Source organism: Python bivittatus, unplaced genomic scaffold, assembly GCF_059951505.1.
Source record: "Python bivittatus isolate LINGU-HERP-01145 unplaced genomic scaffold, Pbiv_v1 ctg000020_np1212, whole genome shotgun sequence".
Lineage (NCBI taxonomy): Eukaryota > Metazoa > Chordata > Lepidosauria > Squamata > Pythonidae > Python > Python bivittatus.
The window spans coordinates 115,197,492-115,225,430 of record NW_028277030.1 but is presented as its reverse complement, the minus strand read 5'-3'; the positions used below and the strand labels follow the sequence as shown (position 1 = coordinate 115,225,430).

General features: G+C 38.1%; 1 protein-coding gene across 1 annotated transcript in view; it reads right to left on the bottom strand.

Moving 5' to 3' along the window:
* Positions 1-1,435: 1,435 nt before the first annotated feature.
* The window catches only part of PKDCC (protein kinase domain containing, cytoplasmic), a 46,539-nt gene continuing 20,035 nt past the window's right edge, over positions 1,436-27,939 (bottom strand). Inside the window, exons 3-7 of the mRNA XM_007430043.4 lie at positions 26,563-26,834; positions 21,670-21,749; positions 21,054-21,161; positions 6,163-6,336; positions 1,436-3,964 (exon numbers count right to left, since the gene is read on the bottom strand). Of these exons, the coding sequence (XP_007430105.2) occupies positions 3,879-3,964; positions 6,163-6,336; positions 21,054-21,161; positions 21,670-21,749; positions 26,563-26,834 (720 nt within the window). The 3' untranslated portion in view covers positions 1,436-3,878. The remainder of the gene's footprint in view (positions 3,965-6,162; positions 6,337-21,053; positions 21,162-21,669; positions 21,750-26,562; positions 26,835-27,939) is intronic.

Genomic DNA, 27,939 nt, shown 5'->3' with positions numbered 1-27,939 from the left:
ATATATAATGTCATGCATATAAAGTCTACCATGGCCATTTTTAAGACTAACATTTTTAAACAAGTTGTATTCCTATTTTTTATTTTCTTTTCCCCCCCCCCCCAATCAACTGAACACCCACCCTTTGGAGTTCAACACTTAAAAAATGTGAAAAGATTTCTAAGACCAATGTGGTCTCTCTTACAGTCAAAATGCTACCTTTCTCCTCAGCTCCCCCTGTCCCATTTGCTAAATTGCCTGGCAGACTGTTCATTTCAGAAGTTGACAGTTCCTTTTGCACTATGTAAATAGTATATCTCTCTTCTGATCTGAGGAATTTTCTTTCTTTTTATCCCCAGGATCATTGTTTAGAGCAGAGTTGGTGTCTCCTTTCATTTTTCTACCTTAGAAATATAAAGTTGTTTGAAGAAGCCAAGGAAAAATACAAACACACTGAAATTTTGAACACATGAAAAAGTTCCTATATTTCTCACAAGAAATCCTACAAATGCATAACCCAACCCTGCTGCACAAATTATTGTGTACCTTTCTTTCCTCTGCTGTTTTCATTTGCAAAGGAACAAGTGTTCTGAAAACTGGATTTAAAGAAGTTTGAACAAAAGTTATTATAGCATTATTATGTTTATTGGGCATTTCTATTCTGCAGGTTTTACTCATATTCTATAAGAAACTTTTTTTTTTAGCTTTTTAAAAAGTTTATATAAAACTGACCCTAACTGAAGCCTTTATATTTAGAATCAAATAATTTTGAGGCACCTTAAAATCTATTACATAAAACTGTAATGGACCGCAATCTGTGTCATCAAGTACAGTCCATCTGGAGATAGGAGTATTACATCTTTTGAGAAAGGAAAGGGGAGAATAATAAATGGAGAGGCCAGCAGAAATGAAATGCATAGGGTATAGACATTTTTAAAATATATTGGAATAACTATTTTCTTTAGAAGAATCAAAGCTGCATAATTGAATTTTCTCAAATCCTGTCCTCAAATAAACCTCTAGTATTCCTATAGTAACTGATCATCTTCTAACTTAAACTTTGTGAGTAAAGGTGTATTTGAATGTGGGTCTGTTACATCACAACATGCTTGATCACAGAGAGGGGCAGATATCCAAATTGGGAAGGGAAACTAAAAAAAAAAAAATCCAAAAGATGGTCCAATTTCTTAGGTAGCTGATGCCTACTAAGGCAAACAGTATTTTCTTCAGTGGTAGGTCCTGTAGTCTGAAACCCATGTCAGACTTTTATACAATCATTTTATGTTTTAAAACAACATATAAAACAAATGCATTTCATATAGAAGGCCACAAGGTTCTACCTCCTGCTTGGTTTGATAGCTACCATCTCTAGAAGGGTACCTTTATGAGAGCACAGTACTATAGGGCAGCAGCAGGAAAAGAAACCCAAAAAAGTTACAGCCAAGGCAGAAAGGAGTCCATCCATTTCATTTTATTTTCATATAAAAATAAACAATTTAAGAACAAAAGTAGAAAGGTTTCCTGGATGTACAAACTAGGTAATAGCATGACATTTGTCACGTTTAACATTTTCTTGCTTGCTTTCATTGAAAGCATATAATCTACATATATACACTTTGCCTGTAATAAGTTTTGCAATATTAAGGCTTGGGTTCACTTGCTGTTGTTAAGAACATTTATTTTTAAAGCTAGTAAGCAACAGTTTAAGAATTCCAAACATTCACCCAGCAGAAATTTATCTTTTGTTGTAAATACTCTGGAAAAATTACATCTTTCATTAGTGGTAGTTGCTATGCTGATATGACGGGATACATTTTTCTCTGCTTTTGGATAAACAAAAGAGACTAGACCCAAATAAAGTTCACAAAGGGGTTTTTTTCCCCTTAGTTTTCTGAACACCTAGATTTGCAGGATGTTATGTCAGCATTTATATTGCCTCCTCTAGGGACAATTCCATCAATTTTCAGAACCAAAAGCAACTGAGAATATCTTTCATAGTAGTGTCCCTTGGAGAGAAATATGGATAGGCCATTCCATCAATGTGAGTATCCAGACTTTTCAGTTCATTAAACATCTCCATGTGTGCAGCACATCAAGTGTACACTTTAGTCTTAGATTTCAAAACTTTTAGGTTTCTATCAAATTAATACTAATCAATTCTAAATATTGATCCAAGGCTATAGGAATGAATTGATCAAGTTATGATGCATGTCTGAATGCCAATTCAAAATTCTGTTTGTGATATTCCAGTGTCCCATTCTACGATAAAATGGGAGACCGGAATATACACAAACAAAATGTTGAACTGATATTTAGATATGCATCATAACTTGATCAATTCATTCCTATAACCTTGGATCAATATAACCAAGAAATGAAACCTAACAGAAGCTATGTAGAACTTTATAGGCTCAATTGCTGGAGGTTCCTATGAAGTCCAATGGGATAAAATAAACAGACTACAATTTTCAGAAGTTTCTGTAGCATGATAATATCTCCTTTCCTTTCTCTTACTAACAGGAATATGGTTAGTCCCCATGTCTTTTGGTCTTTTAATTTCTGAAGCTGTGTGAGATACATTCACCTATATGGGAAAAGTAAATGGGTTCAGTTAAGGGTGTGATCCTGGAGACAGAGGTTTCCCTGCTCATTTACTAACACACACTCACACTCATAGGCTTACCAGTGTATAGCTCTCTCTTACTTCATTCATCACAACAAGGAGCAACTTCTAGTTTAACTAAATGTTAAACTAAACATTGGCTATATGATTGACTGTAAAGGTACTACAACTGCAACATTCAGTCAATTAACCAATTAGACTGATTAAAAGCATATTAATCAATTTTTTAAAAAGTAATAGAGCAGCAGATGAAATGCATAATTTTATTACATGTACAGATTAAAACTGCAGATGACAAGTGCAACTTTAAAAGTGGCATTATTTCCAGTGGTGCTACCAGGGGGACATTTGGGTAAAAAATTCAGAGCCCCATTCAGCAAACTGAGTCCCAAGAGCTGCAGAATTAGCTTGTGATATGCTAAAGTCAGTGAAGTAATACTTGATACCCTCAAGAGAGAATACACCCCATGAGGTCGTTATATCTGAAGGCTAAAATGACTGAACCGCATCTTTGATTTCCTCCTCTATTAAAGTGAAGCAAGGTTTCTTTTAAGATAATATCTACTGCAAGCTGTGCAATTGAGCGTATTTTTTTTCCACAAATTTTGCTAGTTTAATGAAAACTGATAGAATTACTATATTTTAAAAATCGGATGGCAACTCTGATAGCATATCGATCCCTTACCCCAGGACCACCGTGATGTTTGCTCTTCTATATTTCATACAACCATAGAAGTCGTGATTGTCTTCCAGAAGGCTTGATCTTCAAGAGATTTAACAGTGCTGCATTAATTGTACTTACTCACATAAATATTGGAATAAGTAGTCCTGGGCTTCTTATGAAAAGGAAGAATTTTCAACCAACCCTAAGCAAAATTGTACATAGGGTGTATAATTCTAGTAAGAAAAGCACCCTTGAGGGGCCTGCTGCTTCCTAACACCATAAGGCTAGCCATGCAGTGTGTCACATTTTGGATTTCATTCTGCTTCATCATATAGAGTCACATTTTAAAAATGTCATTATATTGCACGTTCCTCCTGGTAATGCAGGTCTCTTCTTAAAGTTATGTTTCACACTTTATAGATTAAGATGAGTGCAATTTCCTCCCCATTCTCAGCTTCTTTGCACGCAACAGCCATTTTCATTAAAAAGCCAATTGTTGTCATATTGACCAATTGAACCAGGGTAGCAAACCTGTGTGCACTTACTATGGAGTAAGGCATGTAGTAGTTTGAGTAAACCTGCCCAGAATTGAGTTTATAGAACACGTAAGCTTCATCCAGTCACTTTCACGTATGTTATCTTGTCATGGTCAGCCACAATGGAAGTGGATCCCATCTTGAAGTAGACAAGTTGACGACCTTATCAGACAACAAATTATTATTATTATTATTATTATTATTATTATTATTATTACTACTACTACTACTACTACTACTACTGATTAGGAAAGATGAGGAAATTTTATCCTAAAACTAACTCTGAGGTTATTCAGCTACAGCCTCTTCTTTTGCATGGTATATTTCAAGTCAGGATCATAAACATACATGAAGAGTTCTCAGTCGCTACTTCTAAGAATGGAATAGCCTTCCTCTAAGGACTAGCCATAGCCCATCTATGGTCATCTATAAGAGTAGTGTGAGACATCTTTACATGTTTATCCCAAATGTCTTTGGGCTCAACAAAAAAATAAACAGCACGCACTCATACGATTGTCCTGTGAGTACCTACATATTGCAGGATTCCTGGTTTATTTATGGATTATAATATAAAACCAACATACAAATATTACTAAAATCCTGCTTATTCTGATCTAACTCAACAAAAGCATAACATTATTAATTAAGCAATATTGCCATATGTAATGAAGAGCTCCTGGTTGAAATAATCCACTACACTGTTAAAAGTGGAGGAGCATGGCATTCATGTTCTGACTCATCAGTGCTGTCACCATTCCCTGTGCAACCACAACAGTCAGTGATATGGAGCAGAGGCCAATCGTGTAAGGACAATTTGCTCTGTACAAACCTACCTACATAGGGTAGATATGAAGACATTAACAACAGTGTGTCCTTTTTCCCCATCTTATCTTTCAAGTATTGCCCTCTCCAAAAAAATCAAACATTGAGATACAGTGTTGTAACCAAAGAAGATTCATCCCAAAATAATACTAAAATACAAAGTCTAAATGCATAATTTTCAGGTTCAAATAGGGATAATGTGTCACACAGGTTAAATTGTAATAGATTCCTTTGCAAGTTTTTTGACTCTGCATATAATTTAACTATTGTTAAGTGTTGTTTTACATTGGGTTAATTTCTTGTAAATTGTTCCATAGGCCAGAAATATATTTCAAAGTTATTATTAAACAGTTAATAATAAATTCAATAGCCAAGACTGATAGCAACAGACATGAACTTTGTCAAGTTTCCAGAGTTCATTTGAGGCTGCCCTTTGAGTGAGGTGGCATTTGTTAGTATCTGCGAGTGCTGAGATATGAGAACAGAATGCTCTACTTGTCAAAGGAAGATCCTGCTTACATTTCATCCAGCTGGAAGCAGTCATCCAGCACACACATGCTAATCTCTTTGGAACTCATCAGGACTGATAAAGAAAAGGCGTTGGAATGTACTTTCCAGGATCACTTTTGTAGCAGATCGACCTTCCTTTGCCTTCGCTTAGTCTTAATACAAAGGAGAGTGGCTTCCCTAAATCCCTTCTCTTAAGTGCTATCATCATCAACAACTTGTCCTCTGGACACTGCCAAGAGAGATTTTTTTATATGCTAAAGCCATATGCTAAATGACCTCCTGAGGTTTCTCCAAATTCCCCTCCATAATAATTTGGGAGGTGATCCTCCTCAGTAGCAGTCCCCACTTGTGAAATGTCCTCCACAGAGAGATTTGTTTGGAGGATCTTTCTTGATTTTCAGTCGTAGGCAAATTCTTTTTTTTTATTTTTTTGTTTTTGTTTTTTTCCTCTCAAGCAATGTCTTTACTGGCTTTTATATTTTGTGTTTTATATCTTCCATAATTATGTTTGGAGCTAATCTTTCTTCTCCATTTGAAAATGTTTCACTATTTTTCTGCTGCATTTTTATTTCATTTTGGAGTTATTGATTTTATTCTGAATTCTGAGGCCTGGCTCATCTGAAGAGAAGCAGAGTAGAGAAGGTCAACTCATAAGTTTGAATTATAATGTTAATGACTCCTTTTGCAAACTCAGATGTGATGGAAAGCACAATTTGCCACTTGTAGATCCTCATTCAGACAAGTCTATGTGCTTTAGTCACAAGGAATCCCTTTGTACAATTCTATCAAAGAAAATAGATAGTTGGTGAACCGATTACCATTTACTTAGTAAAGAAATGTCTCATTATCTGTCCTCCAAGGAACATTAAAAGCAAGGATCTGTAAACACACAGACCATTATGATATCATGAGCAAACAGATTAATTCTTTTCTTATGTGGATGTCTGAATGTGCCAACCTGCTTTTTTCAAACATTCTCATTTTGTTAGTTGAGAATTACAAAAACTTTATTAGTTGGCATCCGTTACCTGTCCAAGTTGTTTGGTTGGTGAAGACGAAAGCTTTGCACTGTGAATGACTCTCGCATACCTCTATGGCCTCATTTACATCAAATACAGAAAGGAGACATCCTTTGTGATGGTAGGATGGCCAGCATCTGTAATTGTCATTGATTATTGTAGCTTCAGGCACTCTTTTATAATCTAGAAAAAAGCGAAGGAAAACCACCATTTAAAATGCATTCTTTCTGGCAAATTGGGCTTCAACAGTCTCTTAAAAAGTGTTTCCAACACTCTTCTCCATTTCCTTAATATACAGCCTCTGTATGTGTTTTTAATCTTGCATGAAATATTTGCCAAAAAGAATATTTTGTTATATGCACTTTGATAGAAATTTGTGAGCAAGGTTTGCCAAGAAACTCTCTGTGCCTCTAATTCTATCCCACTTCTCTTTCCTGTGCAATGTTAAGTCTTTGATTTCATTGAGGTCTTTGTGGACCGATTGAGTGAATATCATGCACTTCAATGAGCAAAGGATTCAGCTGCTGTTATTCTTAAACCAGCTCCAACCTCATGCCTCAAATGTGTTAAGATTACAAATTCCAGAATTCCCAACCAATGATTATGCTGGCTAGGAATTCTGGGGACTGTAGTCCCACACATGCAAAGGGGAAGAACAGGGCTAGACTTAATAAGGCATTCCCAGCCCTTGTTCTGAATTAGGAGAGCTTGGCTGGGTTTTGCCTGTTTTATAATGAACAAGCAAGGTCTTAATTAAGCCAACTTTTCTTAATCAGTTTAGCACAAAAGGGCAATGAACTGATGGGCTCCACAGAGTAAGACATGGGGAAAAATGGCATGAAGTTGGTTCTTGCCCAGGCACTTCTTATCTATGTAGACCATGGAATGGTTTTGGTTCAGTCTCCCTTCCATTTATGCTTCCCTCCCGCCCTCTCCCCCCTCCCCCCCTCTCCCCCGCCCACACACACGCCCATGTTTTGCTCACAACTCAGTGCTGTTTTCCAGCTGTCTGAGGCTACCTCTAATGAATGCATCAGGCAAATTAAGCTAATCATGTATAAATAGCTCTACTTAGCCACTGGACTCACAAAACCCATCCCAATAATTTGTTAAAAGTATACATATAACGTGCTTCTAATTGTACTTATTTAGGAAAGTATAGCTAGATTTCCTATTTTATAGCTTGTCCTTTGTGGGAATCATTAAGAATATTTTGCCTACAGCTGTGAAACTTACGTTTCTTGATATTTTGGAAAGAGCTTGTTGAGGATGCATCCAATTCAACAGTCACATTACTTATTTTGGGTTGCAGTTACATACTTACCTGAGAGTAGGGCCCATCTAGGACAGTTGTATTTACTACTAAGAAACATTAATACCACTACCCACATCTAATAGATAACATATTGCTTCATATGACAGATTCCTTTTATCATTTAGTATGCACTCCATATACCATCTCCTTAAAAAATATGCAAAATATTCTGTAAGCATGCATTTGTTTCACACAGACCTTAATTTCTTCCCCTCTGATAACAAGGCAGTAAAATGCAATGGCATTTTCAGCAACAAACCTCCCATACTACTCATCCTTCTATTCTGGAAATAAATCCAATTCTACACCTCTCAAAAGTGGATTCTGCTACTTCTATTCTGCTACAATTCTGTGCCTCTTTCATCTCAGAGCAAGCTCATTGAAATAAATGCAATATTTGTGGCTGGTCCATTTCTTAAACCAGGCTGTGTTTTCAGCATGGACTGAAGCTAAAATACAGGTATCTATTCAAAAGTTTTAGACTAGGGCAGGGCTAATCTATCTGTGGCTAAAGACAAGATCTACAGATTAAAGTATGCACCTTCTATATTTGCTATATTTGGGTTGGATTCTTACTCCCAAAGGGTCTAGGCTTCTGAGCGTATTTATTCCTAAGCAGATCATATGATTCTTGCTATTAATGTTATGTTTATATTATTATAATGTATTATATTATTTGGGCTTCCTAAGCAGCCCAGAAGAATAAAAATAATTTTCAATACCAAAATTAAATAAACCATCATCAAGAAAATTATTAACCCTAAAACAACAACAATGAAAAAATAATGAAACAGAAGTTTTATAATGCACATTGCCCAAATTAAAGCCCCTTGTGGCTTGTATGGTTTATGTACCTTTTTCTAATATTCACCATATGAAAGGTATTGAAACTATGGTCCCATTGCTGGAAGAAGACGGTGAGAGAGTAACAGACAGTGAAATGATGGGGAAATGGACCTAAGCAGAACAACTGAAAATAGAGGACGTGCCATCCTAAGGTAACTGAAAAAATAGTTAGGAAGCACCTAATTATCAGACTAATAACATCCAAGACTCTTTTAAGGGGCTTGTGAATGTCCTCTTGGAGCTCCTTTCCATGATTTTGAGAAATCATGGACATAGTGCCAGAAGACTGCAGATGGGGGAAAGTTTTTCCTATCTTCAAAAGGGGATTAGACATCAATACTGGCCAAAACTCCAGAGTAGTCATATTTTGCATGGTAGAAGCCAGTACAGGCTCAGGGAAAGGACAGTGATGGCCAGCCATATAAATTGACTAAAAAAATAAATGAGATTTAGGATGATCTTGACAAGCTAGGACAATGAACTTAACCAATAAGATGAATTTCAGCAGGGAGAACTGCAAAGTTCTACATTTGAGTAAGAAAAATCAAAGGCATAATATAAAATGGAGGGGAGCATACTGGGCAGCAGCACATGTGAAAAAAGATTTCACATATTCTGTGTAAAAGAATAAATGGACATGATATCACAGTTTGGAACAATCACAAGACAGTAGAACAACATTTCAATCACCCAAAACACTCCATCGCTGACCTCAAGGTAACACTGATGAAAGAGAAAAATTTCACCACCACTATATAACAAGAGACAAACATGCATTAAAAAATTCCAATCCAATTCAGAAGGCTTGAACTGGGACAATGGCTTCGTAGCCTGTAACATTTGCTTAACTGATCTCACCATGTTTTTCCCATCCCTTCTCCCTCTTCCATATACTGTATTTAAAGTCCTATAGTAGCAAACTCTATACATCTAATAATAAAGTTGGTTAGTTTTGAATATGCTACTATATTGTGTATTTACTTAAATGCAATACCAAGCAGTATCAACAGAGATGTAGTGTTAAGATTTTTTAAAAAGTAATAATTCCTCTGTATTTTGTGTTGTTCAGAATCTAGAATTTTGTCCAGTTCTGGGCACTGCATTTTAGAAAGAGCATTGACAAACTAGAGCATGTCCAGAGAGGAGCAACCAAGATAATAAGAGGCTTAGAAGGAATAACGTCTAAGGAGTTCCTTAGGAAGGAAGGTTGGAGACACTGGTATGTTTAGCCTGGAGAAGAGAGAACTGCATGAATACATGACGGTTATTTTCAAGAATCAGAAAGATGAAGAAGATGGGGCAGAATTGTTCAGATTTGTTCAGAGTTATTCCAGTTATTCCAGAAGCAGTCAGTTTAAATTGCAAGGAACCAGATTTTGATTTTGGTTGGACCTGAGGAAAAAATTCCTAACAGAAAGAGTGGTAGAACAGACTGTCTCAGGAAGTGGTGGACTCTCCACTGGACGTGTTTATACAGAGTCTGGATGGCCACCTTCACAGAATGCTGAAGTGGCAGATTCCTGCACTGGGTAGGGGGTTGGGCTAAGATCCCTTCCAACCTTTACATTCTGCGATTCGACATTTAGAAATTATATGTGTTTGGATTTCTGCTATTTTGCAGAATAGCGATCCCATACTTGCATTTGTTTTCCTTTTGATTTGTAAGAGCTTAACCTGGACTCCCCGTGCTCAGAAATGCCTTTTTTAGAAATAGACTAATGGGAAATCTCCACATACCCCTGTGAATTCACTGGCCTAAATAAAACTTGTAATATTACCTAACATGCTCTGTTCATGTAAAAAGGTTCACACAAATAAAGTAATCTTTCTGTTCTTGGCAGCTTGCATGGGTATGCAACACCACCCATCTGTCAGATGCCTAGAGCCCGGAAGCCACAGGTCTCCAAAGGTCTCTGGGCTCTGGACTAGCATAAATACTATGTCATAATATATTTAGTAAATGATAACACAAGCCACACAAAGATATACCAAATGGGTTAGAAAGAGGACTAACTGGGCCTTGAGATAGAAAGTTATTGAATATGAGAACTTGTAAAGCTGAGTCAGAGAGAAAGGCTTGAGGAAAACCCTAGAAGTATCACTAGAAGGGCACAACTGTTTCCATTAGCTTTTTGGCAAATTTTCAACAGTGGCATAGATTTTGGAATCACTCCCATTGCAACAGTTGTTCTCCTTTCTTCTGCAAACACAGGAGCCTATGGGGGGAGGGCAGCACACAAAATTATTTCTCCATGGGAGATTCAGTGCCCTACACAGAGTGAAATAAATGCCAGCTGACTTTCTGAACACAGAGAATGTCATCAGGAACCACAGCAAGCCAGTGTGGCTAATGTCCAAAACTGAACAACCTTACAGAAATATGCCATCCTTGCAGCCTTGAATGTTGAGTCCCTTTTATACCATCGCCCCAATAAGGAACTGAGGTTTTCCTGTGCATGTATGATGGTACTTTTGGCATCAAGTGAAGACCTTTTTATAAAACTTCACATTATTTTATTGCTAATTTAATTATTGTCATTTTATTACATATTTATCTTAATTATTATCTTAATAATTACCTTAATTATTCCATTCCCTATATTGATTTCATACTGATTTATTTTACACTGCCATGACTGGGAGGTTTACAAGCAAAATAAATATACATATAAAAACACATTCTAGCTCAATTTTATGACAACTGGCAACAGCTTTCTCAGATTTTAGATAAGGGTCTTTATCGTTCCTCCAGGAGATGCCAGGGAATAAACATGGGAACTTTTATATGCAAAGTAAGTGTCCTACCACTAAAGATCATCTCTACTATGATCTTTCATGAAGATGCATAAGAGAAAGAGGAAGAAAGAGACAAGACTTTGTAATATTAATCTAGAATTGTCAGTTCCACATAGGAATGCTGACATTCAGCAAAGTTGAATTTGTGTGGAAGAGAGAGAGAAGAAAGTCAATAATTTTCACACATGAGTTCCAACAGTGGATATAATAATCCTAATTAAACATGTGGCAGATTCACAAGATTCCAAACTTCTACTGAGGATTGTCATTTATGGATCTGATGGAAGCTAACATCCCTTCAGCTGAGAGGAGATGGCAACTCAAACTGTGTGTGAAGAAAAGAAATTAGTACTACAAGAGGTACAGAGGCAGCTGGAAAGTGCCAAGAGTTTGCAACTGAATTTAGCACAGATTAGGGTTCAGTCTGGGCAGGACTACTTAAATTGCTCTGTGTGGGATCTGCCCGTTCTGCTCTACTTAGCCAAAGTAAAGTAAAGATTGAAAAGATTTATTGTATTTATATAAACTTTGCTAAACTGCACTTTGGTCCTAACAAAACTAGGTTTATTGCAGATTCAAAAACTTCAGAACTATAATCTCATTAAAACAGGATTAGACATTTTAATAAAAGTTAACTGGAGATTCAGAAACACTACAAAGGGAGGAGATGTTTAAACTCCAACATCAAACATACGTGCAATTAGAAGTGAACTAAAAAAAATGCTGACTTTTTAGCAGCCCTTTAAAAGTCTTTACAAACTAAATGGCTGCAGTGAAAGTATTCCCTTTTGAAACAAGATGTCAGAAAATGACTGCAACTTAGTCAAGCTGATATAAGGGGTGCAGTTCTTGAGATCTATTTACCCCAGGAGGGATGAACAATATGTGAGTTACCATATGCCATTCAACTGCAATACCCATCTCCCCTTATTATTGGCCATGGTGGCTAGGGATGATGGGAGCCATCGTTCAATAGTCCTTAAAGGGCTTTGAGCAGACAACCACCACAATATTAGATTTTAGATTTTTTAAAGATTTTTTTAATCCCGCCTTTATTATTTTTATAAATTACTCAAGGCAGCGAACATACTAATACTCCTTCCTCCTCCTAATTTCCCCACAACAACCCTGTGAGGTGAGTTGGACTGAGAGAGAATGACTGGCTCAAAGTCACCCAGCTGGATTTCATGCCTAGGGCAGGACTCACACTCACAGACTCCTGCTTTCTAGCCTGGCGCCTTAACACTAGACCAAACTGGCTCTATATAATGTATGATATATAATATGTAATAATATATAAGTTTAGCCACAGCAACTCACTGAGGACAGTTTTATCCAAGGATAGAATTATAACTTTATAGAAAGCTAAGTCTCCACAGACAGGGTAGCATTCTACTCTCACCATTGCCTATTATTCATCAAATTGATTTGCCAATTTAGCAGTTTAATCCAAAACATTACATTAAATTATGGCTTCCTGCAGGTGACCATTCATCTATAAGCATTTAGGCCCAGAGATGAGCCAATTATACGGCCAAAAATTTTTTTTTTAAAAATGGAAGCAATCTGGGACCTGTAGTAGTCTCTTTAATAGCATTTGAGTATATTCATTCTATCTGAATAAAGCTAAAAAACATTCAAATAATTTTCTATAAACAAAATACAAGTAAAACAGTAAATACTGAAACCCTGAGATAATTGGATTGGGCATACTCTTTAATTCAGCCTTCCCTAATGAAATACTCTCCAGATATGTCCGTCTGCAATATTCATCACCCCCGTATGCATGACTAGTGGCAATGCACGAAGGATCTTTTACAACAACTGGGTAACCAAGGCCTTTTCCCACCCCGGGCTTCCAGCCTGGTCTTTAACATTATTACTATAATTATATGGTCAAGGCCACCCACTGAGTTCATGGCTGAGCTGAGATCTGAACCCAGGTTAAAGTCCAGCATTCTGTCAACTGGACCACACTGGCTGACAATTGGCAGGACACCCAACGGAGAAAAGCAACACCGTCTTATTTGTGCTCTGCTCAGCGTTGCTCTGCTTTGCCTGGCTGGGGTAGAGCTGAAAGACTGAACAGAGAAGCGAGCCAACTGGTGGAACAAACACACTGCCTGAAATGTGCTATGCAGCCTGGAAGACCAGACCCGGGGGATGCATAAACCCATCAGCACAGCCTAGCAGCCTTGACACACACAGCACAGATCGATGCAAGGCTAGTAGAAAAGAATGCAAGGCTAATAGAAGAGCTGCTGGCTGAAATGGCTTCTTAAGAATTAGCTCCTTGGAAACCATCGCTTTATTACAAACTCATAAGTATCACTATAAGCCTATGGCAAGAGTACCTCTCTAGCTCCATGGAAGACATCTTTATTTATACGAGAAGCTAAAGACATAGAAGAATTTATCTGAGGCATGCGGTTAAATAAATGCACAGAATTAAAAGAGTAATGGGAAGCAGTTTCCAAAGCCAATGCATTAAGGCTCAAACTGACCCACCAGCTAAATAAAAGAAGCCCCCTCTTCACAAACAGCTTTTCCTGCTCCCATTTTGCTCGTTATCATGAAAAAAAAAAGACAAGAAAAAAATGCCTAGGTGTAAAACGTGCATCGCTTCCTATGGACCCTAGAATTTGGCATAAGTGGTCCCTGTATGTAGTTTTGTCTAAAGACAGCATATCTTTTAGTAAAGCTATATGTGCATGCAATACATGTGGGTAGCTAAGATTATAGCTATCATATATATTTTTCCCCACCCTCCAAATGTTGTGTGTGTGTTTGAAGTTTTCTAAGACTATTGGGTCAAGTTTTCACAAATGGCAGATAAATAATAAACTGGTGATTAGACTTTCATACGAGGGAGTTCATTTGATTTTTACTGTTCTTCTATAGGGGAGAAAAACTTAGAAAATTAGTAGATCGGGGAAGATGTAGCCATTTTCTCCCTGGTATTTATTTTATTATGTGTAGTTTGCAAGAAGGCCAATATAATCTGAGTGGTGGGTTCTTGGTGTTCTCTGAGCGTGGGTGTTTTCCTGCAGGTGTTCCTGTGACATCAGCTTGGTTATGAAAGGTCTGCAGGAAAACAACCAAGCTCAGAGAACACAGGAACCCAACAGCTGAGCTCTGAGCTACATATATTTTCTACTAGTGGAATTTGACTGTTATCACACAGATAAAGATTTTCCTGTTCATCTGCTATTTGTGGGAACTAGATCTTTCTTAGGCTAGAGCTACATCCTGCAAACCAATCAGCGGATGCCCAACCACACATGCCTTATAAAGCTAATAAAGGAAACCAAAAGGCAATGGTAGAGACTCTTGGTTAGTAGTCTAATGTCAGGAGCAAACAGCCTGAGATCAGAGTAGTCCATTACAGTAACAGGGAGCAAGTTTTAACCATTCTTCCCCCCACCACCACCATCACCAAAAATAGTGTAAGGGTCTATGCCAGTGGGAGAAAAAGGAGCAAGAATTGGACCTTGATTTTACTATAAGTAGGCTTGCATTTTACACTTGGCAATCACCAGGATTCTTTATTAATGGCTATCCTAGTTTTCACAACAAAGATCTGCTTCTCTGAATCACTGCCTGTGCAATTTACATTTCTGGTTTCATCTAAGAGAATCCTGACATCCTGCACCTCAGAACTGTTTCTAATAGTAAGCAGAAGGAAGTTGTTGTTTTTTTTTTAACACGGCAGATACTAAAGTGTTGAAAACCGTAAAAGTGTTGGCCAACAGAGTTATTTAGGCCATGCAGTTTAATGCTATTCCTTAAGATAGCCTGTTGCCCTTAAGAGAGTGCTGCCCTTTCCCCAGAATCAAAGTAAAATTCCATTACTGGAATTATCAACTTCTGGGCTTGGAAAGGGAGTATCTTGTCCATCTTGGACAGCAAAATGCCTTCAGTTATTGTAGCTCTGCTTGCACTGCTCATCTAAACTATTTTTTAATTCAACCTTTGTGGCTGCTGGAAGAAAGCAAACATATAAGAACTAATACCCTATTTAAAAAGCACCCTATTAAAAGGGTGAGTATAGGATGAAGAGCACATCTGTGATAAGAACATGGGACACTGCTTGATACTGAGTTATCACTGGTCAACTTAGCAATAGCCACACTGGCTAGTAACACAGTTTCAGACAAGGGGGCCTTCTCAAACCTATTTTCAGATCTTAGGGACTAAATATAGGATGTTCTGCATGCCAGCCAAGCACTCTGCTAATGAAAAAGGGTTGTCATCTTTTAGCCATTATACTAAGACACTGCTTTCTCTACCAAAGTTTATCTAGCTGTAGAGAGATTATAAACAATGCAGCATATAGTTAACAGCAAGACAACCATTCTAGCAAAGAATGCATCCCCACCAAGAGTGTTTCCAGTAATGACACACAGCACCATTTGCATTCCATTGAGAATTACTCTGGTTGTATCAGAGTGTGTGGGTTTCTTTGCTGCTTCAAGGGAATCAATTATTGAAACAGCTGTACCAGACAGAACATTTTTCCAGTCAAGGATACAAAATGATGGATTCAGTATTTATCTGTCAGAGCACCTCTAGCAGTGGTAATCTGATTTTGGGTATCCAAATTCTTACACTTACTGACCTGATGTTGCTTTGCAGGTCCCACCTTGCATGCATTTGACATCAGTGGCTAACTCCAGTTCAACAACTTGCCATTGGAGTCGAGATATGTATGTATGTACCTGTATGTACAGGGTGTGTGGGTGTACGTGTATGCTCATTTGCTAGTGACTTGATAGATTCTCCTTATTACAATTTAGGAGGGGGCTGAAAACATACTCACCCAATTAAAACAAAATAAATATTTCAGTATTTTAACACCACGGAAGTATAATCTTAGTTCCTAATGATTTATATTTCTTGTCTTTAGGGGAGATTATATTATATTTATTAAACTTTCGCAAGCCACCCAGAGGCAGCAGAGATATAAATAAATAAATAAATAAAGTAAGTAAGTAAGTAAGTAAGTAAGTTATAATCTTGTGCAGCCTCATAGGAGAGAGACAGGAAGTCTCAAAAAATGTTATTTCACCATTAGGCAGTTTTTAGGCAAGACAGACTTTCACTGTTCCTCCAACTTCTATCTGTTATATAAATATCCATCAGCAGTAATGGATTGCAATAAGGATGACTGTTTTTTTTTTTACATAATATTCTGATCATTCATCATGAGATAAAGAATATGAAAAATGATAGCGGCATGTGAAGGTTACTAGTATTGCTGACAAATTCCTTCTGACACTGGAGGCCCATCTGGTAACAAGGCCTCATATATGTACAGCCTACTCTGAGTAGATGCCATTTCTACTCCACATACTTGAATTAAATTTAAGAAGACTCCAGGATTACAGGCGAATGTAGTTCAGGGCAAGGTTATTGTTGTTTTTTTCCCCTTTTTGTCTTGCCAAAACCTGAAACAGGTTTAAATGGCCTTTGTGGAATCTGCAGACTCCATGCAGTAACTCACATCATTAAAAGGTCAAAGTTCTGCCCAATTTACAGGCCCCTGTTGTTTAAAGCCTATAAATAATTTGCCTGATAAGTTAATGGTAGCAATAAATTTGCACATTCACTACAGCCACGATGTTTGAGACTGGCGACGGGTGAAGGCTTCCATTATAATGCTCCATTATCAAGACGGTTGAAGACATTGCAAACCAACAGCAACATCCTAAATGAAAATGATTCTAGTTGAAACTACTGCTGGAAAGTTCAAACCATTGGCAGGATGCCTGCATCTGTCTTGTCTAACAATCCTGAGTAGATTGTCCAGCAAATAAGGCACGTTCAACATAAGTTCAAGAATTAGAACCAAGTTATCAATACTGAGGATAGGAAGGTTCCTGTGACATAAAATCCTTCCTTCCCTGCACTTTGACCTCTCAGTGCCCCTCCATTTTTTCCCTGGTGCTGCCACTGATACCACAGGAACAATCATTTTGCACAGTACAGTACTTATCGTATTGATTTATTTTTAAATGTGCATCCCTGTCATTACTACTTAGAGCACAAGGCAGCTCATAGCAAAAATCCCAATATTAACTGTTCAAAACATCCTTACAAGTTAAAACCAAAAACATTTACACACTGAAAGAGCAGCTGAAGATCAAATTACAGTAGCAGTCATAACCAGTAACTTTAAGATGTGTCGACTTCAACTCCCAAAATTCCCCAGGCACGCTGCTCAAGACAACCATGTGAAGAGCGCCTGAGACAATGACTGGCTGCAGGTCCACCTAGTAGCCTGCCCAAATCTCATATTATCTGCTCATGCCCCCATGTTTTTATGACCAGAATGGTAGAAGTACCTTCCCTGATTACAGTTAAGATCCATCGAACCCAGCATTCTCTTGTTAGCACAAGTCATGCAAAAAGGGATATTCAGAAAAATATTTTATACAAGGTTATTTGTTAAATCTAGTTTTTCTGACCTGCAGTGCCTTCAGGCTAAGATCTCAGCCCACGTAACCTTTTTAATAAGAGATGCTTGGGACTGAACTTGTCATATTTAGGGCATGAATCCCACAACTATGATATGGCTCCTTCTCTTCTTACAGGCAAATCTTTCTAAAAACAATCTTTACTATCTGAATAGCAGGCAAACCCATTTTACCTCGACCAGTCAAATTCTTGGAATACAATATAATATAAATTAGGTAAAACAGGCAGTGGTTTCCTCCTTTTAAACTTGCTTGAATCACTCTCAATCTGACTTTAATCAGTCCTAATGACCATTTATTTCAACCACAGCAACAGACTGTTGTTTTTAATGTTTTTTTTAATAGCTACAAGTTGGAAATCTGCCCAGTCTTTTTTTCAGGTTATTGCCTACAATGTATCAACGTTCTAATGTACTTTCTTCTTCATTTGTTGAATTGACAAAATTAAATGCTTCTGTCCGACTCCAAAAAAGAGAAACATGAAAGCTATTTAAACTTATTTGTAGAATAACACAGTATAGGTATTAATTTCCTTTATATATAGCAGAGTAACAATTGGCCAGCTTAAAAAAAGAGTCTCAACTTTATATACATGGACTCAACTACTAACAAGTTTACAATAGAACCACTGGCCAATTTTACAATTACTCATTTTGTTTAATTTATACCATATGCTATTTTACATTATTTTACTTGCCCTTTCATGTTTAAATCTTGAAAAATCAATTGGTTTAGGATTAAGGGAAATAAACCTGCATGGAATTAAGCATTCCTTATAGTACAAAATCCTACTAAGGTAAAATATGCCTATGACCTTTGAAGCCAAAGGTTAGATGCAGATATAATTATGCTTAGAGTAGACCAACTGAAATTAGTGGGGCAAATGAGTCTTGGCTAACTTATGTCTACTCTGAATCCGTTACAATGAATGTAAACGCACCACACACTGCAGAATGTTGAAAGAACTATACAGTAGATATCTCCTGTCTGCCAAGCATTTTCTATTTGCCACAAAAGCCTAGATTAGCATTCCCAAGTGTTGGTTCCCAGAATTCCAGGTCAACATACCCAAAGGTTCTGCTGTTTGAGAACCCTGAGAGTTGCATTTCTAATCATTATGAAGAGCATCAGCTTGGAGAAGGCTGATCTAAATGTTCTAAAATTAAAAGAGTTGAGAAACTTTCAAATTAAAAAAAATGACAGATAATGCCTACAGACCTTACATTGCCTATTAATATCCATGGCACTGTGCAGAGTAACATAAATGAAAAGGACGAGTAAAGTCTCCTTCGAGTCAAGCTCCATTCCTGGTGACAGAACCATGAAGTTTCTTGACAACAATGCAGAAATTATTTGCCTCTCCCTTGTTCTGGAAAATTCCAGCCTATAGATTTTCCATCCAACCAACCACGTCCAACTCAACTTAGCTCTTCTGCAATAAGCCAAAGACACCTAGATGCTTCCACCTGCCTGATGTAAAAGAGGAAGTTTCCTATCTAAAGCAGCTTACAAATGAAATTTCAGTCACTGGTTTCTTAGACAATCCTACAAGAGGGAAGAGGTAAAAAAAAGAATGGGAAGGAAAGGGTACAGTTGGCTACTACATAATTTTCAGTAAACAAACAGTAGATATTTCATCTATCCTATACAGTAGTTCATTGCCCTTAATCCTTTATCACCCAGATTTTTATGTTACTTGCTCTATTATCTTTTTGTTTAACATGGTAAACCACCTTATAAATTAAACATTGAAGAGTGGTGGAAAATATGATAAAATTAAAGAAATAACAGATAAGAAGACAGAGGAGCAAGGAATAGGGGATTATCCTGCAGCAAGGCTGTCTTGTTACTATTTGCTATGGTGACTCAAAGGTTAAATTTAAAACCATCAGTAGTGAATACAGCTACAGCAGGGACAACCAACTGAAAAATATAATTCCCTGTTTCATAATGGTTTGAGAAAGGAATCAAGATTGGTTGACTGATTGATTGATTGATTTAGGATTTAGATTTATAAGGCCACCCAACTCAGTATGGACTCTGGGCAGTATCTTGGTTTATTATACTTATATGGCATATGGGATGAGATAATCCTATCATTTTCCTTTTTTATGATCTTCTTTTTTCTAATTAACTAAATTCAATAATGCAGTAACTGTTTACTGAATGTACTATCTAATCACAAATTTAGGCATACTATGTGATGTGTAAAATGACCTGTAATTAGGAATATGGAGATTCATTCAATTTGCCTTTGAATATACATTTGCATTTCTCAAACTGTACATGAACCAAAAAGAACTTGTTCTATTTTTTCCCCCAGATTTGGCTATGTATTAATTAATTAATTAATAATTGTTAAACTTGTATGCCGCCCATCTCCCCCAACGGGTGACTCTGGTCGGCTCACTTTTCCAAACATACTTGTGCTTTTTATATATAAAAACTATATATTGGGGAGAAAGTGAATACTGAAACGTGAATGCCCACTCTGATTGATAAACGGAGAATGAACATAAGAATGAAAAAATAACAAATCCATCCTACTCCTAAATAGGCATTACATTTTCAACCAATAATATAGCCAGTAAAGTGATCTAGAATAGTGTTTCTTAAACTATTTAAGAACTTGGAACACCAAACAATTAGTTGGTTTATGCAGAACTTATTTGGTTAGTAAAACAAAATGGGTTCAAAAACTACAAAAAAGTATTTTCTTGGATCTTGGGACCAGGTCAGGGGCATCTTGTAGTTATTTGGGGGCCACTAGTTTTCTGCAAAATGCAATTTAAGGAACAGTGATCTAGACAAAACATGAGAGGGCATGTGTTCTGCGGAAAACTATTTCTAATAATTTTTCAAATTATAATTAGTTTAAAAAATATATGTTTTATACTTTATTTCTCTCATCTTGCAAGTCCTATTTACAGCTGATAATTTCTCCTAGGTTCTTTGCAGTCAGTACTGCTAACGCGCTGAGGTATTTTGAATGCGGTATCATTTTAAAGCACAGTCTCCAGATAACCAACTTTAATAATAGAGTGATTTATTATTAGAAAAGAAGATGCATAACTATTAAACCTCCCCTTCCACCCCACAAACACACATATGATTGGTTTCTGCATCACTACAGTGGAATATAATTTATGGCACTATAAAAAGTTTTACAGCTAAAGCACAATGAAAGCTTAAGACCCTAGTCCTGTAACATGACCAAGGTTTATCTTGTTAACATTTATTTATGGGATGACTCAGATTGACAAGAACCTTCATGGAGTTGCATTTCTCCTGACTGTGGTCCCACTTTTCTCAGACGAAGTTCTACTTTAAAGAGGCTTTCCTTTCCCCTTCTCCTGCTTTCCCTTGAAACCAGTTTAAAAATGGTTCTCAGATTCTTCCATCATTCTTTATCATTTGAGACAGTAAAATTCTAGAAATTTGCTCCATTTCTAAGGCTGGTACTTTACCTGATTTGCGTGTCCATGTAGAGTTCTTAAGATATATGCCACTCTTGTATAAATACAAAACTCTTTCAAGGTGAACAGCTGTTTCATCTATTCCCCACCGAAGTTCTCCTGTAAGAAGGAAATGGGGAAAAAATGGCTTAGAGAAGAAAATAAACTCTGTCCAAACAGAAAGTACAGGAACTGTAGAAAGAAAGGCACAACCATATCATGCTAACTGAGTGAAAAAGAAGCAGAGGTGGGGACACCAACAGAGGTTTAATTTCTCATGTTTACATTTTCACTTTGAAATTCAACCAAAAGGAAATGAAACTAAAAATATCAGTTTTATTTGGTGTGGTATAAAATGCAAAAAAAAAACGGAGAGATTGAAGAGAGAGAGAGAGAGAGAGAATAGAATGATTAAGAGGTTGAAAAATCTTAGCGTGAAAAATGGAAATTGAGATAAACATTTTCTTTATCCTAATCAAGAAATTGGAAGTCTTCCAATGAAATTGAGTAGTTAGAGATTCAAGAAAAGAAATATTTCTTCATACAGTGCAATCCAGTGGCATCTGATGAGCACACAATCCTACAGATCTTTTCATCTGATAAAAAAAGATTCTTTGTGTGTTCTTACCGGTAGCATTGACTATCACGTCAAGCAATGGTTTCAGGGATGAAGGGGCACTGTGTGGCAGGAGATATGTAAAGAAAAACCTACAAAAAATGAAACTTGTTAGATTTATGATAGTTTGGCAATTGCTGCTGAACAACACAAATGAATAATAAAATTCCAGTAATGTGTACAGTTAACATGAAGAAAATCTATCCATGTGGTCACTAGGGATTGACAGTGACTTAATGGCACATAATCAATCAATAACCAATGTGCGCATCTCTGGGCTATGCAGGAAATAAAACCATGTTGTATATAGGTAGTCCTTGACTTATGACAGCAATTGGGACTGGAATTTCCATTGCTAAGCAATGCAGTCATAAAGTGCAACCACATTGCTTAGCGCTGGCAATCTCTGCAGTCCTGGTTTATTTATTTATTTTTATTTATTTTTCAAACGTATATATGCTGCCCATCTCACTGTACAAGTGACTCTTGCCATTGTTAAGTGAATTCCATGGTCATTAGGCAAGGCAACTTCCTGGCGGCTTCCCACAACCAAAGTCATTCGGGAAGCCGGCAGAAAGTTGCAAGTCCCAGGCCAGCGGGCAGGTAAGTGGCTGCTGCCAGGTCAGGGAGAGAGCAAGGGGATGCGGGGGGGGGGGGGTGAGGGTCGGGGAGGGTGCACAAGGGTGCAAGGAGGTGTGTGAAAGGTATAGTGTGGGTCAGGGAGGGTATGAGAGAGTGCCCGAGGGTGCGCAGGAGGCATTGCATGGATCAGGAAGGGTGCACAAGGGGGTGCGAGGGTATGAGCAGGTGCGCAAGAGGTTCAGCGCAGGTGGGGAAGGGTGTGCAAGGGTGTGAGGGGATGCATGATAGGCATGGCATGGGTTGGGGAGGGTGCACAAGGGTGCATGAGGTGCAGCATGGGTAGGGTGCATGAGGGTGAGAGAGAGGCACAGCACAGGTTAGGGAACATGCACAAGGGTGTGAGGGAGGGTTGGGGAGAATGCACGGGGGGTGTGCAAGGTTGCAAAGGAGGTGCAGCGAGGGTTGGGGTGCGCAGGGATGCACGAGTGGCCGGCACTGCGCAAGCACAGAGGGGCTGGGGGAGGGTGCACAGGTGGGGGAGACTTACCCCAGTGACTTGTGACCTTCCCTGCTGGCTTCCCCACTGACTTTCTGGGGAAGCTGCCAGGGAAGGTTGCAAATGGCAATCACATGATCCAGTCATAAGTGCAAACCAGTTGCCAAGTGCCCAGATCACAATCATGTGACTGTGGGGGTGCTGGGATGGCTGGAACTCTGAGGACCGGTCGTAACTACCATTCGTTCAGCACTGTCATAACTTTGAAAGGTCACTGAATGGTCATAGATCATGGACTACCTGTAATTAAATGTATAGTTAGCTGACCTATTCATACAGCTGTTTGGTAAAATCTGGAGAAGGCCAACTAACTACCTATAAATATGTTATTTATGTAAAGATTTGCTATAAAACCCCAAGGATTTGGCCAGTTTGGGAGAGCTCTCTGTCTCTCTATGAGCAAGGGCATTTTTAGAAAGATACACTTCCAATCTGAAAAACGACCAGGCAAATATTTATTCATTCTGAGTTGCTAAAATGTTTAGGGTTTCAGATGAAGGCAGAATCAAAACAAAGCAAATTCTGTGACAAGTTTATTTCTGCAACCTGCATATATTTTGTAAACTGAACATTTACTATCCAGACAGAACAATCGAGTAGGACCAAGTAGGGCCAAAGAAACTGTCATGAAAACATGATCAGAGTTATTCAGAACTTTGCTTCAGACTTCACATTCATCAAATGTGGAGTGGAACAGCTCCATTAAGGCCACAACATTTGTAAAAATCTTAAACATGCTTAACTAGATCAGGCAAGTTTGAAATAAACCCACAAATATAGCTATCTTGGAAAAAAATATATAAATGTTATCCTGCTCAAAATTCAGTGACCTGTGTTCTTAAATTGGCTGCAGAAGAAGGGAAACCATTTCTTTTGGAAACATCATAAAGTATGTGCTCTTTCTCCAGGTTGAAGCATTGGATTCGCAGCACAGGGAACATCTCAGTGGAGGAAGTTTGATGCTTTAATACATCACTAGGGGATCCTTAATTCAGTCCTCCATCACAAAGTTTTTAAAAAGGCTTAAAAGTAAAATCAAACTCCTGAATGTTAAAAATGTCAGCACTTTTGAATAAAAAGAGCAGACAGTAAAAATTAATGTCAGAGAACTTTAAATCATCATGGCATGGTTTATTCAGGGACATATAAGGCTGAATTCCTCCAAGAACTGAGCACTACTATTACAGTCAGTCAACTCTCTTTTCAGAAGACTTTTAACAGGGTGGACAGTTCAAGCTCTATTTTAACAGACACATGAAATATAAATATTAAGTCATCAGTATATTAGTAACATAAATAGGACACTTCAAGGAATACTGCCCTGTTCTACATCCATGTTGAAAATATATGGGAAAAAAAATGTTTTTCCTTACATACATAACCACACTGTCATATAAAAAAGATGGTACTTATTCACATTCAGGAGAGAAAAAGAAAACATACCAATGAATTACTACTCAACAAATTATGTATTAATACCAGTGTGAATTGAATTAATAGAATAGGAAGATAGAGCCAACAACAGAGACTCATAAAGCTGGATGAGGCACTGTTGGCTTGAGCCAATGTCCAACTCAGTGTTTCTCAATCTTGGGAACTTTAAGATGTTTGAACTTCAACTCCCAGAATTCCCCAGCCAGGAAGCTGGCTGGGGAATTCTGGGAGTTGAGCTCCACACATCTTAAAGTTCCCAAGGTTGAGAAACACTGGTCCAACTTATAGAAAAAAGTCTAATGGTAGAGCATCCCTAACTGCATGCCAGCCTCTGCTAGAAGATCTCCAGTGAAAAAGACCTCACCGTCCTTCTAATTAATTGCTTCATCAAACTTAAATATCAAATATTCAACTGAAATCTATCATATTGTAACTTAAGCCTAGTAGATCTGGAACTTCAAGGGCAACAGAGAATTGCATGATCAATGAAAAAAAATCATAACAACAATACTTGCATGTTTTAATTGTTAACATTTTGTTTAGAAATGTAGCAAACCCTTGTACAAATTGTAATAAGCAGGTTATTTCATTTTATTTTAAATTTTAAACTGTGCTTTTGGAATATTGTTAGTTGTCCTGGGAAAACTTTGTCTCAAAGGATGGCTTATAAATAATAGTTTAAATTGGTGCAACTGGTTTTATTATACAATTACTGACTTAAACATTTATGCATTTTGTTCTGTTGTGACAAAAAAACAGCTTTACAAGTTGCTGGAGGGCTGTGAAACAGCAGAAATCCTGCATGTGAGTGGAATAAGGGATCCATATGCTCTCTAATTGTTCTCTTTCCCTATATCATTTTCCCTATATTGTTTTCCCTATATCCCTAGAGTGGTTTTGTTTCTGGCTTTAAGGGTTCTTTTTATTGTAGTATTTTAAATGAAAGAAAAAGAAAACATACATAGAGACAGGTCAGGTGTTTCCTTTCAAAAGCTTTTGAACACTTGGACAACACATGCCTAATGTATGAAAAGAAGTAGAAAATGATATATAAAATGATAGATAGATAGATAGATAGATAGATAGATAGATAGATAGATAGATAGATAGATAGATAGATGATAGATAATATAGATACAGTATATTCATCTTTCAGCTTACAGACATGTGCATCAGCATTTGCAAAGCTGGGTTCACAGACCATCCCCTTGCCTGTTACGGTTCTTAAAATGTTATACCTGCCCTAGACTCAAGAGATGTTCAACCCTCTCCATAATGCAGGATCTGCTACGTAGGATCTTGTAACACAGATCCTTCACAAATGGTTGCCCAGCCTATTTAATTCTCTGCAGGAGTGTTTCTCAACCTTAGCCACTTTAAGATATGTGGACTTCAACTCCCAAAATTCCCCGGCCATCATGAATTGAAGTTCACATATCTTAAAGTGGCCAAGGTTGAGAAATGCTGCTCTGGAGAATGACTTCTCATCAGCGTCCAGGACAGTACAATAAATTGTAACATAAGGCTACAGATAGTCCTCAACTTATGAACATTTGTTCAGCAACCGTTTTGGAGCACGGCACACCAAAACGCCCCTTTGCAAAAAGCTCCTGAGCAGGGCTAGGCTGGGCTTTTGCTTTGCATTGCGGGGGGGAAACAAAGCCAAAAGCCCAGTCCAGCCCTGCCCTGCCCAGCCCAGCCCAGCCCAGGAGCTTTTTGCAAAGGGGCATTTTGGCATACTGCTGCCCAGGTGCTGCTTTTGGCTTTTTTTTTTTTTTTTTAGTGCAAAGCAAAAGCCCAGCCCAGCCCCACCCAGAAGCTTTTTGCAAAGGGGCGTTTTGGAGCAAGAAGATGGCGAAGATCAGCTGGGGCAGCAGAACTCAGGGCGGCAGGGGACTTGGAGTGCAGGGTGGCGAGGGCAACTGCGGCTGGGACTGAGCTGGGATGGCTTTAGCTTCCTGGGGCATGGTGGTCAGAAGGGCAGAGATGGGGGGAGAAAGGCAGGTTGGGGGAGTTGAAGGCAGTCCCTTGGCTTACTGAGGCTCAGGGCTGGGTGGGACCAAGCCTGAAATGGCTTGGCTTGGGGTGGGTACTTGCTTAACAACCCACAATTCTTGGTTAACGACAGCAACCAGGACTACCGAGATTGTGGTCACTAAGCAAAGCGGTCACATGACATCTTGCTTTACAACCGCATCACTTAGCAGCAGAAATTCTGGTCCCAGTTGTGGCTGTAAGTTGAGAACTACCTGTATTCCTCCTAAATATCTATTTTCTGATTTCAATATGTAAACAGTTTGACCCCAGTAGTCCATTTCTATTTGCTTCAGTACCTGTATGCATTGTAAAGATTCCTCTTCTCATTCATACTTTGGCATTTGCCATCAACAGAACAAGGAAGAGTGAAATTTCTTGCTGGAAATTCCATGAAACAATCCCTGCTGCTAGTGCAGGAGGTTTCCTCATTGCTTGCATCATCCAGATCTGTCACTTTGAGCTCTCCATCCACAATCACAAATTGTCGAGGTCGGAAATCCAATAGAGTTACCGAGCCAAGAGGAGAATGGGCCAGGTAATGCAGAAGCTGAACTAAGCTGAAGCATATCTGAAATCAGAAAAGCCAAGTTGTCACACATGGCTTTTGTAACAGAACAATCCTAATAATATCTGTTCATTGTTAGAGACCATGGAAAATGACAATAAGCCTTCAGCCTTCTTCATTATTAGAAACAGATTCAGCAACTATGAGTGCCAAGTGTGCGCATGGAAAGTTTGCTCAATAATTTTTCCTGGTCCTTGGCATACAAATCTGGCTGTCTGATGTCCCGGGTGGAAAATGAAGCTAACATCACAGATGCATACACAAATTTCTTACGAACAGATTTCACACAATGTGCCAATGCGAACTTGCAAGATGCATTTCAAAGTCCACCTCCACATTGGCTCCATGGATGGCTCTGGCCCGTGGCTTAGCCCCACAATTCCATCTCTTGAGGGTTTACTTGGGAAACCATATGGCACAGAAGTGCCATGGAATGAACTGGTTCCTACACTGCTGCATTAAAAATACTCTTCAGTTGCAAACTATTCTGTTAAATAAAAAGTTCTAGAAAAGCTACAACTTAAAATGTACTCATTTTATGTTCAACCAGGCCTAGTGGCAGCACAGACCTCTTGAAGCAGCTTTTGCAGGCTCAGTCAGTAATGAATGATGATGTCATGATGCAAATGTCAGTTATGCAAAGATGTAACTTGTAAATTATTTGTATGACGACATCACACATATGTCATCATTTCCCCTTTTTCCTGCTGCAAATCCCCATGGTGTCAGTACCCCAGTATGGTCTACCTGCACTCTCACTTGCCACTTACCTCAGAGTGATTTGGAATTTTATTTATTTATTTATTATTTCAAATTTAGATACCGCCCATCTCACAAAAAACTGACTCTGGGCAGTTCACAATAAAACTACAGTAAATATTAATTAAAATACAATAAGAACAATATAAAATACAGTAAAAATAGAATAAAACCAAACACATACACAAATAATAATATCTTCCAAGATGCTGATGATCAGTAAGATGTTAACAATATGGGAGCATCTTCAAGGTGCTAGCCACCCCCAGGGTTGGTTGCCCCTTTTTTTGCCCCATTCCAGCTGGCAGAGCTGGGTCTTGACTGCTTTCTGGAAGGACAAGAGAGTTCG